This window comes from Ornithorhynchus anatinus, chromosome 18 (assembly GCF_004115215.2).
Source record: "Ornithorhynchus anatinus isolate Pmale09 chromosome 18, mOrnAna1.pri.v4, whole genome shotgun sequence".
NCBI lineage: Eukaryota > Metazoa > Chordata > Mammalia > Monotremata > Ornithorhynchidae > Ornithorhynchus > Ornithorhynchus anatinus.
In genome coordinates, this window is record NC_041745.1 from 2,000,122 (window position 1) to 2,012,567 (window position 12,446).

General features: G+C 51.4%; 1 protein-coding gene across 1 annotated transcript in view; it reads right to left on the bottom strand.

Annotated features, from left to right (window-relative positions):
- Positions 1-12,446, bottom strand: part of MAST2 (microtubule associated serine/threonine kinase 2) — a 207,165-nt gene that overhangs the window by 10,628 nt on the left and 184,091 nt on the right. The window contains exons 18-28 of the mRNA XM_029083079.2: positions 12,340-12,425; positions 11,010-11,218; positions 10,138-10,276; positions 9,069-9,201; positions 7,944-8,109; positions 7,111-7,212; positions 5,875-5,997; positions 5,069-5,178; positions 2,679-2,833; positions 1,519-1,838; positions 49-264 (exon numbers count right to left, since the gene is read on the bottom strand). Of these exons, the coding sequence (XP_028938912.1) occupies positions 49-264; positions 1,519-1,838; positions 2,679-2,833; positions 5,069-5,178; positions 5,875-5,997; positions 7,111-7,212; positions 7,944-8,109; positions 9,069-9,201; positions 10,138-10,276; positions 11,010-11,218; positions 12,340-12,425 (1,759 nt within the window). The remainder of the gene's footprint in view (positions 1-48; positions 265-1,518; positions 1,839-2,678; positions 2,834-5,068; positions 5,179-5,874; positions 5,998-7,110; positions 7,213-7,943; positions 8,110-9,068; positions 9,202-10,137; positions 10,277-11,009; positions 11,219-12,339; positions 12,426-12,446) is intronic.

The window sequence follows — 12,446 nt, forward strand, 5'->3', positions numbered from 1 at the left end:
CTTCCCCGGTCTAACCCCCCTCTCTCGGCGCGGCGCATTAAGCCTCACCGGAGGGGATGAGGAGGGAGAGGGCAGTGGCCGACGCCGACTTAATGACTTTGTTGACGGGCCTGGAGGTGCGTTTCTCTCCCGCCTCCCCGGAGAGCAGCCGGTGGCGAGCGCGGCGGACCGCCAGGTCGCTGATGGCCTTGGGAGCGCAGCCGTCGGACGCCTCGCTGCTGTTGCTGCGGGCCCGCTGGTCGGACAGGTCGGCGCTGCTCCCGGCTACGGGCCCGATCGAGAAAATGTCACAACCACGGGGGGGATCCCCGCCCGCCGCCTCCCCCCACGGGCAGAGCGTAGGGGACCAAAACCACCAAGTCCAACCACGGGGCTTCCTTCAGAAGCGACCCTGGGGCTTAATAATAATAATAATAATAGTAACAATAATAATAATTGCAGTATTTGTTAAGTGCTCACTATGTGCCAGGCAATGTACCAACCGCTGGGGTGGACATAAGCAAATCAGGTTGGACGCAGTCTCCGTCCCACGTGGGGCTCACAGTCTCCATCCCCATTTTACAGATGAGGGAACTGAGGCCCAGAGAAGTGAAGTGACTTGCCCAAGGTCACACACAGGACAAGTGGCGGAGTGGGATTAGAATCCATGACCTTCTGGCTCCCAGGCCCAAGCTCTACCCACTCCGTGCTCTATCACGGAGCCGGTGACCACCGGGGAGTTCCCAGGCTGAACACTGGACCGGCTTTTCACGGGTAGAAACGCTGTGGGAAAAATCGGTTTTGGGCGGCCTCAGGGGTTAGGAAACCAAGCCACCCATCTCAGACTGGAGAGCAGCAACCTCTTTGCGGAAAAGGGAAAACGATGCACAATGCAAAGGGAGGTATGGGAGATTGTGCTGGGCTAATTGTGACCTCGAGTGGCCTGAAATGCTGCCTCCTGGAGCTGAATTCAGCTGGGTGACTCGTCTGGGTTGGGGCTCACCTCTGCTGTCCCCGAGAGGCCTTTTTTGGCAAAGAGATTAAAATCAAAGCCCCCTCAGATTTGGGGTGATTCAACAAGATTCAGCCGCACGAGCAAGCAAAACCCAGTGAAAGACGTGGCCTAGTGAACAGAGCCTGGGCCTGGGACTCAGAAGGCTGGGTTCTAATCTCGGCTCCGCCATCTCGTCTGCTGTGCGACCTGGGGCGAGTCACTTCACTTCTCTGGGCCTCAGGTCTCTCCTCTGTAAAATGGGGATGAAAACTGTGAGCCCCATGTGGGACAGGGACCGATTAGCTTGCTCCTACCCCAGCGCCTAGTATTGTGCCTGGCACAAAGTAAGCGCTGAACAAATACCGTTAAAAAAAAAAACAAAAAACCAGGATGTCAATGGGGCAGGGTCAGCCTGGCTTCCCTCAGGCTAGTCGAAGAAGGAGAGTTCAAACAGCAACTTCACTGGCCCCCGAACGAGGCCGGATCAGCAGCTTTTCCGAGGCAAAACCCAGGAGGGGCTCGGCTCCGCCAGCCCTCCCGCTTACCTGGTGTGACCGGGCCGCTGACGTTGCTGGTGCCCGAAGAAGCCGTGGCCAAACCCGAATCCTCATCTCGCTTCAGCTCGCGCTCCACTGGTTGCTCCAGGATGGGCAGGGGCACCCCTTCCCGGGCCTGAGCCACCGCCAGTAACGTCCCCTCTGGCTGGTGCAGTTGCTGCTTCCGCTGGGCGCCGCCGTCGTCTTCGGCCGAGATGGCAAAGCGGGGCATGTCCAGCAGGCCCGAGCAGCGGCGCCGGACCGTCAGCGGCGGGCTCGAGTCGCTCTCCGTGTGGGAGGACTCCGACACCGAGAGCCGCTTGCGTAATCTGTGGAAAGTCGGGAGCCGAGCCTTTAGGTCGGAAGGCTACGGATCGTGAGCCGCGGCAGCTCCCGGGATGTGAGCTCCGACCGAGGGGCCCGGGGGGGGGGGGGGGGGGGCGCGGATGGTAATGGTAGTGCCATACCCGCTCTTTGGGATTTTTGGGGGTGGGCACTTGTTATATCCGCCGGGGCGCTGTGGTCCCCCGATCACTACATCCGACAGGGCTCGCAAACACACTGGCTTGACTAGATATTGGTAGGAAGTAGCAGGGTCTAACGGCTAGAGTCCGGGCCTGGAGTCAGAAGGACCTGACTTCTAGTAACGGCTCTGCCACTTGCCTGCTGTGGGACCCTGGGCGAGTCACTTCACTGCTCTGGGCCTCAGTTACTTCATCTTTAAAATGGGCATTAAGATTGTGGGACAGGGCCCGTGTCCACCCTGACTGCCTTTTAACCACTCCAGTTCTCAGTACAGCGCTCAGCATATAGTAAGCGCTTAAATTCCATCACTGTCACCTAAACAGTTGCCTTCCCTGGGGAAAGGAGAAGAAGAGAGGAACTTTAATAACAAGCTCTCCTCTTCGCTCCAACACTTGGTGAGCCTAGACTGTAAGCTCTTTGTGGGCAGGGAACAGGTCTACCAACTCTGTAATACCGTACTCTCCCAAGCGCTCTAGGCAGTGCTTGCACATAATAAGCACTCAGTATATACCATTATTGATGATATGATTGCCCAAATGATACTTCCTCCTCCTGAAGCCTCCCAGATGGGCCCGTGCGGGTGCAAACACATTCTCCCGTGCTCCTTCCTTAGGGACTGAATGACACCCCCGGACCCCGCTCACATTTCTGGAGACCCAATCACCCAGCTCCGGTCCCGACTCTTCAGGCCACAAAGCCCGTCCAGCTTATCTTCTTTTTCTTCGCTCAGACTCCGCTTGGTGGGCGGTGGGGTTTTCCTTTCTTCGTGGAGGGAGAGCCGCTCCATGCTGCTGTAAACCTGGGAGACGGAAAGGCAGGTCAGGGCTGCCTGGGGCAAGGGGTAGCCAGACCCACGAGGCAAAGTGACTGCCCCCTGCCCCTCCCCACCAAAGTGAAGCAGCACAAATTTCACCAGAATTTTTGCCAAGAAGTGGAATTTCCAATTAATCAATCATATTTACTTAGCTCTTACTGGGTGTGCAGAGCGCTTGGGAGGGTACAAAAGAACAATATAACAGACACATTCCCTGCCCACAATGAGCTTATGGTCCAGAGGGTTTTCTAAGAGAGTAATTGACAACAGGTTAAACTTAGAGGACAGAGGACTGCAGGCCTAGCTGGGCACTTGGGGGTTGAGAGAAGCTCAGCAGGGCCCAGGGCACAGAGACATGTTCAGGGTCAGGTTGAAATTCCCTCAGAAACCTTTCCTATTACCCATCTACTACCCAGAGCATCTGTCCCCCGAGTAACTCAGCTACAAGCCATTTTGGATTTTGATTCTTCGCCCGGTTTGGGGTAAGCAGGAGGAAGTCTTTATGGAATCAGAGGAGTGGAAGAAGGCAGGTGAAGTAGGAGTGAACACGAGCCCCAGACTATTTCCACTCTGCCTCATCCTCTCGCCTCCCAGAGCCCTTTACCCCTATGACCGGGCTGCGTGGCAGCTCCTAGCACTTGGGAATCGGGAGAAAATACCAAGAAATGTTTGGATACCTCCATGGGGGCAGTGAGAATCCTAGAGGGAAAAGTGGGAATATTAAAGGGACCCACCTCCAAGCAGAGGGACATCAAAGACCCAAACCACTGGACTGTTCTATTAAGCGTCCTTTTGGGGTACTGTTGGAGAGAGAATGCTGAGCTGGATAAACCATGCATCTAACCCAAGATGGTGCTGCTTTACGCTTCCCTTCATTGGTAAAATTTCGCACTGTCCTCCCTGCCCCAGCCGAGGACTAACCGAATGCTTTTCCCATGAAAAACTCTCCTTCCCTCCTCCACCAGTATTTCCACTAGACTGCAAGCTTGTTATGGGTGGGGAACATGGCTTTTTTATGGTATTTGTCCACTAATTCTGTTGTGTTATACTCTCCCAAGGGCTTAGTATGGTGCCCTTCACACAGTAAGCGCTCAATAAATAACATCGATTGATTGATTCCACTAGGGCTAGTAAAGAGATCCCTGGGCTGGCAGCCAGGGCCTCCGCGCCTTAGTTCGAGTTTTGCCACTGCCTCACAGGCAGCTCACATCACAGTGCTTTTGTGTTCACTTGGAATATGAGGAGAAGAATGGCGAACATTTGTTTCTACCTCCCTTGTAGGAATGGGGTGAAGAAGTGTAAGAGACGACAGAGGGAAACCTTGGTGACCCACGAATGAGTCTTGCTACTGGAAATAGCATTTCTATCTCCTGACACAAAAGTCCTCTTTACAGATTGACCTCCTGCGTGATCTCCAGCGGGCGTGCACTCACTCAATCGATTGAATTTACTGAGTACTTATTAGGTGCAGAGCAGGAGTTGTTTACAATTTCCCCTATCCCTGATGCCTTTTAATATCTGTCTCCCCCTGCCCTCCTTGTGGGCAGGGATTATGTCTACCAACTATGTTGTAATGTATTTTTCCAAGTGCTGAGTACATCGCTCTGCACATTTTAAGTGCTCAAAAAATGCCAGTCATTGACCGATCAGAATACCGGAAGCAGCGTGACCTAGCAGAAAGAGCACGGGCCTGGGAGACAGAGGCCCTGGTTCTAATGCCGGTTCTGCCACTTGCCTGCTTTGTGACCTTGGGTGAGTCACTTGCTTCTCTGGGCCTCAGCTGCCTCATCGGTAAAATGGGGATTAAGACTATGAGCCCCACGTGGGACAGGGATTGTGTCCAACCAGATTTGCTGGTATTCCCCTCAGCGCTTAGTACAGTGCCTGGCACACAGTAAGTGCCTAACAAATACCTTTATTATTAGGAATGAACAGAAGGATGTCCTTGGGCCAGGGAACCTATCTACCATCTCTGTTATATTGAACTTTCCCAAGTGCTTAGTACAGAGTTCTGCACACAGTAAGCACCCAATACATATCACCAATTGACTGATTACAGATCTCACTTCATTCTACGCTCCTGTGGCCTAAAGGCCATCCAAAGCAGCTCCAACACATCCAGATGAAGAGGACCACCTGATCCAAGTTTTGAAGCTGGTTAAAGGGAAAAAAAAAATCCTCAGAGGCCACTGCAGGCAGGGTGGGGCTCCGGGCTTTTACCTTACTGAACCTCGGCGAGCAAGAGGAGAACTGCCGGATTTCCACACGATCGTCGTCGTTTGTGTCCTCCTCTTCTTCCGAATCCACGTGGTGGTATCTTTCCGACCGGGCTGGGCACAAGAACATACGTGTTCGTGTAGGATGCTGCTGTGCCCAATGCAAGCAGGGTCAGCCTACCCGGAGGGCACTTGGGTACAAGCCAGAGGCCTGCAGGGGAATCTACATGCCGAGAACCAGGGAGAGGTGGGGTGGAGAACGAACCACTGCAGCCAAGTGCTGAGTTCTGTTTTGCCCCCGAACACATCACACGGGACCACTCCCCAGAAACCTCTCCCACAAAGCTCATGGCCTCTTGCACGGTCACCGGGCCCGAGGTAGCCCAATGTAGAACACTAGTACAACCGCTGAAATCTGTGCTATGCATCTTCGGGCTACACAGAAGGCAATCTCTGGATCGATCTAGGATCAACTCCATATACGGTTTAACGGAGTAAAGCCGAATTTCCAGCGACGGCCTTCATGACTGCAGGCTTGTCTCTAAACTGTAAGCTCGTTGTGGACAGGCAATGTGTCTCTTACTATAGTGTACCCTCCCAAGTGTTTAGTACAGTGCTTTGCACACAGTAAGTGCTCAATAAATATGACTGAATGAATGAATGAATTGTGTTGAAACTATCTGAGAAGATAAAGTAATGCAGAAATAAGACATTGGTTCGAGCATCCAGTCTGGAGCTCGGGACCAGGGCCCGTGGCAGATGAGCCCCGCCACCCATGGCCTCCCAGACCACATGAGTCTTTTTCCTTACTGTCAAAGTAGCTGGTGTCATCCTCGGATTCCAGCTGGGGGATGAACTCGGCTTTTTGGCGGAGTAACCCGGTCCAGTCCAAATCTTTAAAGAACCGGTGCTGTTTCACCTCAAATGCGCTGCCTGGAATTGGGGAAGTGAAAAGGGGAGTTCAAAATGATTCTTCAGACAGCCAGGCAGAGAGAGCAGAGGAAGTGGAAGAGGCAAAAGGAACCAAAGGAAGAAGGAAAAGGAGGGGAACAAAGAGAAGAGGAAGAAGAGGAGGAGGAGATGGAAGGAAGGGGAAGAGGAAGAAGTATGCAAGGGCTTCCTCACGAGGAGACAGTTCACGCAGGCCAAAGGCTGGAGGAATGTAACTTTGGGGGCTTAATCAGCCCTGGGATGTGAGATACGAAATAAACACACAATAAGGAGGAGGGAATGTGTTTTGATAAGGTCTGAAGGGATGGAGTCAGAGGTGCAGGTGGAAGGGGTAGATTGAGAGGAGGCACTATTACACTAGCTGAAGGAAAAAGTCACGGCGAAGCAGCATTTGGAACGCCAAAATCCTTCACACCATTATGTCTCCACCAGGATGAGGGCGGCCAAGCAATTTCTGGGTTTTGGCTCAACCTCAAGGGTGTCTGGGGACTTCCATCATCATCAATGGTATTTACTGAGCGTTTACTGTGTGCAGAGCACTGTACTGGGAGCTTGGGAAGACTACCATACAACAGAGTTGGCAGGTGGATCCAATGCTCGCTTGTAGGGGGCAATGCTCAACAGAGCAAACAATCCAAAGGGAGGGGAAGAACCATTAACCCTGGCTTTAAGCTGAGGGTCGGGTGAGTGTCATATGGAGATGGGTCCGGGGGTCTTGACGTCTCGCCTCAGCCGGAGGGCCCAGCGGAGGCTAGGAGGAGAACCGGTTTCTGACAGAAAGTCACCCGTTAGCTCCCTTTCTTGGTCTCTGTAAGACGGACCCGGGGACCAGCGACTTCAGATCGCCCCCGGTACCTGAGGGGCATAGGGTTTCCGGAAATAAATGCCCCTTAAACCTCACCCCTCGCCCCCAAGCTTACCCGTTTGAAACTCCTTGTTAGCAGGGAGCTGACTGTTATATGGTGCTTTACCAAGCATTTAGTACAGTGTACTGCGTGCAGTAAGTGCTCAATGAACAACATGCTTAAACCTGCCAACCTCCCGTTTCTCCCTGTCTGCTTAGAAGCACCACCGTCAGCCCAAGAGGTACTGTACCTGTTCCCAGCCTTTCCAGAGGGTTTTGGTGGAGAAGTTTGGATGTGAGGTCCTGGGCGTCGGGAGGCAAGGCATCATCGCCCTCTGGCCAAGCAATTTCATCTATGCCGACGAGAAAGGTTAAAAAGAAAGATTAAACACCCTGGAGAGCCCTGAGGAGTCTTTGCCACCCAGCATCTTCATTAGGTTTCAGCCACTGACCTGCAAAACCTCTCCAGCTTTACTTTTTTTGATTTTTTAATGGTATTTGTTAATTGCTTACTCTGTGCCAGGCAGTGTGCTAAGCCCTGGGGTAGATACGAGCTAACCAGGTTGAACACAGTCCATTCTCCACATGGAGTTCACAGTCTTAATCCCCATTTTACAGATGAGGTAATTGAGGCCTAGAGAAGTTAAGTGACTTGACCAAGGTCACACAGCAGGCAAGTGGTGGAACCGGGATTAGAATCCAGGTCCTTCTGCCGCCCAGGCCCGTGCTCTATCCACTAGACCACTCTGCCCCGGCCGCTTGTCGGGAGCCAGATATCGAACGATTGCTCTGGGCCTTAATCCCGGGCACATCCGAGGGAGCTGGTCAACAATGGCAGCGTGTATGCGCGTGCTCTCTCTTACTCTTTCACACACGCACCAACCTCCCCTCACCCCCCAGTCACTCTCAAACCAATGCTTGGCACTGCAATGGATTCAGCCCATGACATGTTTTCTTAAAGTGGAAAATATGAGGCTATTGGATTTTTTACTTAATCTTTGCCCAGTTCAGGTTTTGGCCTGGTTTTTCCTCCCCGTCCATGGCCCAGAAATCTACTTTGGGGAAACAGAACAGAATGACTTACCACTGATTACTTGGCCAAACAGCTCTTCTGGCGTGTCCCCAAAGAACGGAACACAACCCACCAGAAACTCATACAAGATAATCCCCATGGCCCACCAGTCCACTGGCTTGCCATAGCCTTGTCTCAAGATTACTTCTGGAGCAATGTATTCTGGAGTCCCACAGACCTGAAAACCAACAAGCGGATAAGGAGCTGGTCAGCCACACAGGGGTGCAGGTCCCCAATAATCCTAGATATTACTTACTTATCACATCCAAGGAAACCAGCTACAGAAACATTCCACATCCCTGCCTCTAGAAGGGCTTGTGACCCCCTTTCAGTGGACTAACACTGAGCTCGCTCCGCTCACGGTTCCTCGTGGCCTCGCCGGTCAGAAGGGGAAGGGGAGTTTCCATTCGGATCTGGGCCTGGCTTTTTAAAGCTAAAACTGAGAGTCCAAACTAAAGAGGGGGCTTTCTTCCCTTTCCTTTCTTTCCTCTAGACTGTAAGATTATTGTGGGTAGGGAATGTGTTTACCAACCCTGTTATATTGTACACTCCCAAGTGCTTAATACAGTGCTTTGCACACAGTAAGTGCTCAATGAATACGATTCACTGATTCCTTGAGAAGAATCTGGGAAGAATCTGGAGAAGCAGCGCGGACTAGTGGACAGAGCATGGGCCTGGGGTTCTGATAACGTATCTTCTGTGTGACCTTGGGCCAGTCATTTCACTTCTCTGGGCCTTAGGAACTTCGTCTGTAACATGGGGATTAAGACTGAGCCCCATGTGGGACCTAGACTGTCTAATCTGATTAGCTTGTATCTACCCCAGTGCTTAGTACAGTGCCTGGCACACAATAAGCACTTGACAAATATCCCCCCCCCCCCAAAAAAGAATCTCATTCCTCAAGGCCACAGTTCAAGAGGGAGCTTTTGCCTCAGAGGGTTGCTTGTCGGCAGGACCGAATCTGTGGGGCTGTTTCTTTCAAGATCATGAGTGATTCACGGCTTAAAGTCCGCTGCCATGGAGAACAGTTTGGGAGAAGGAAAAGCGGCAGGCCGGGAAAGCGCCCCCTGATTTTCAACGCTCCCCATCAATGCTCGCCGCCTGCCAGGATTTCCCAGGGGCCCCTTTCCAACGCACCTGCTTATCCAGGAATTCTCTGGCATCTTTCTCAATATGCCCCTCGTACAGATTCGTCGTGAGACTCATGAGTCCTATTTTGGAAAGTCCGAAGTCTGTGAGTTTGATGTGACCCATGGAGGTTATCAGGAGGCTGCAAAACACGGAGGGGAGGGGAAGAAAGTACAATGGAGAACTTGTTTCCTCTAAGAGCCAACCTGGCACCAGGCTCTGTGCAACACAGATGTCCGCCGCTTCGACCACATTTTCCACCTCGGCGGTATCTGTTCGCAAGCAGTGAGAAAGCACATCAGATTTAGGACCACAGACTGCTTTCTGTAATAATGGAGCCTCATCACTAACACCATAATGGACTGCCTCCTGTTTGACAATTCTGGCTTCGAGTGAACGAGCAAGCTCCCCTGAAGCTACAGGTGGGTCTGTGGCTGTTCGATGCTACGTGCCCAAATAAAAATGCAGGCTTAGAAAATGGAAATCTTATTTCTTTGAAAGTCTAAAAAGATTGAATCCATTCCAATGCCCACTGGGACCTGCAGTCTGGGTTTTTTGATTCGTTCCTCGGTGGAGAATTTGTAGTCACGGGAGGTGGCAGGTCCCTGGCTTCAACTTCGGAGAAGCTGCATGGCCTAGTGGAACGAGCCCGGGCCTGGGAGTCAGAGGACCTTGGTTCTAATCCTGGCTCTGCCACTTGCCCGCAGTGTAGCCTCGGGCAAGTGGCTTCTCTGGGCCTCAGTCTCTCGGCTGCAAAATGGGGATTCGATACCTGCCCTCCCTGCTGCTTAGATTGTAAGCCTCCTGTGGGGCAGGGATGGTATCCTTCCCAATTACCCCAGCGCTTAGTACAGCGCTCAACACCTTGTAAGCGCTTCCCAAACATTGCGGCTACTAAACGGTGTGGACGAGCGGTCGAATGTCGGGCAGTGGCAATCTGGTGGAGGCAAACCAGGGCCCCCATTCCCACTTCACGTCATCCGGAGGCGGATGGCTCCGAGAGCGCGCCTCCGCTGACCCTTGTGAGCGCCCTGCGGCGGGGCTGTTGGGAGGACGCGCGCCAGCCGGGGAGACCTACTTGTCGGGTTTCAGGTCCCGATGGACGATGCCGTAGTTGTGCAGGTACTCCAGGGCTAGGACCGTCTCGGCAAAATACATCCTGGCCATGTCCACGGGCAGGGCACCGATGTTCTTCAGTAGAGTGGCGCAGTCTCCGCCTGCGATGAAATTCAAAGGCACACTGCTGGAAGGCAAATACTGCTAAGGGCCTGGGAGTCAGAGGATTCATTTAACTTATTTGTCCCTCAGTTTACTCAACTGTAAAATGGGGATTAAATCCTAATACCTCCTTCTTAGACCATGAGCCCCACGTGGACAGTGTCCAACCTGATAAACTTGTATCTATCCCAGCGCATAGAACAGTGCTTGACACATAGTAAGCACTTGACAAAGCAAGGAGGCCTAGTGGCTAGACCACGGGCCTGGGAGTCAGAAGGACCTAATCCCAGGTCTGCCACTTGTCTGCTCTGTAACCTGGGGCTAGTCACTTCACTTTTCTGTGCCAGTTTCCTCATCTGTAAAATGAGGATGAAAACTGTGAGTCCTATGTGTGACATGGACAGTGTTCAATCTCTCTTGTATGCACCCCAGTATTTAGTACAGTGCCTGGCACAAAGAAAGCACTTTACATATTCTGTGTCGCCCAGAACCATAGCACCTATGTCCATATCCATAATGTATTTATTTATATTCATGTCTGCCTTCCCCTCTAGACTGTGAGCTTACTGTGAGCAGGGAATGTGTCTGTTATATTGTTGTGTTGTCCTCTCTCAAGTGCTTAATACAATGCCCTGAAGTGCGCCATAAATTTGATCGATTGATTGAATTCCTTAAAAAAAACCAAAAAAATCAACAATAAAACAAAAACCAAATGTCAGGGGAAAAAAATACCTTCCACATACTCCATCACCATACACAGGTGACGCCTGGTCTCAAAGGAGCAGAACATGCTGACCACAAAGGGATTCTCAGCGAAGGTGAGGATGTCTCTCTCTACGAACGCTTGCTGGATCTGATTCCTCAGAATCAGGTTCTGTTTGTTGATCTTCTTCATGGCAAAGCGCTGGCGGGTCGACTTGTGCCGCACCAGAAACACGGCTCTAAGAGACACAAGATTCCCACGAAGGTTTTCGCAGGGTACAATGTATCACCCGCTCCAGCCCAATAGTTCACCTAGTTCTCATTTCACCCTGAGTCTGGGCACTATTTCAGCACCCCATCCATTTCCTGAGGAAAAGTGCCATCGATTCGGAGAAAAGAGCAAGGGGAGAGGGCCACGATGAACGATCCAATTTTTAAGAAGCTCAAATTCCTCTCTACGGCCTTGAAACCCCAAGTGTGACCTAGTGGAGAAAGCCCCGGCCTGGAAGTCATAGGAACTGAGTTCTAATCCCGGATCTGCCACTTCTCCACGGTGAGAAGTTAAGTGACTTGTCCAAAGCCATACAGCTGACGAGTTGCAGAGCCAAGATTTGAACCCATGACCTCTGACTCCCAAGCCCGTGCTCTTTCCACTAAGCCACGCTGCTTCTCTGCATGTAGTAGATGCTCAACAAATACCACTGATTGGTTAACTGATTAAATGAACACCTCCTTTCTAATGAGTAACACCTAACGCTTACATTTATAGTATTTTATTCACACTTCATTGGATTTTTTAACCTGCGTAAATGAAACTTCATCACAGAGCGAGTAGCAAGCAAGGAGTCAAGTGCCACATAATCAAATAACAGACCCTTCCCTAAAATTCCTAGGAGATTTACTTTTTATATAAATAAAAATAATAATGTCTGCCTTTCCGCTCTAGATTGTAAACTCTCTGTGATCAGGGAATGTGCCTGTTTATTGTTGTACTGTACTCTCCCAAGATCTTAGTACCATGCGCGGGCATCCAGTAACCGCTCAATAAGTACGACTAAATGAAAGAATGAATCAATGAATGAAGGAGAGGTGAAATGAATGGCCCAATCCTTTGACATAGAAAAATTTGGATGAGACAGTTGACTATTCCTCCCGCTCAGCTGTTCCTACGTAAGCAACCATCATCTATGGATGCGGTCGATTCTGGCCATCGGTCGGAACAGTCAGATAACGCTGACTTAGAACGAAAGCCGCTTCAAATACTGAAGAAGGATAATGCTGGGATACGACCATCCAGGAGGCCCAAGTGTTTCTTCAGAAGCAGAAGGAAAACGAGCTCACTACAATATGAAGACGTTACCCATAAGCCCCATTGCTGATGAGCTTGATGGTTTCGAACTCCTCTTCGGAGGGTGTTTTCTTTGACTGCACTGTTGCTCCCCGATTCTGGAGAGCAAGAGAAAGGAA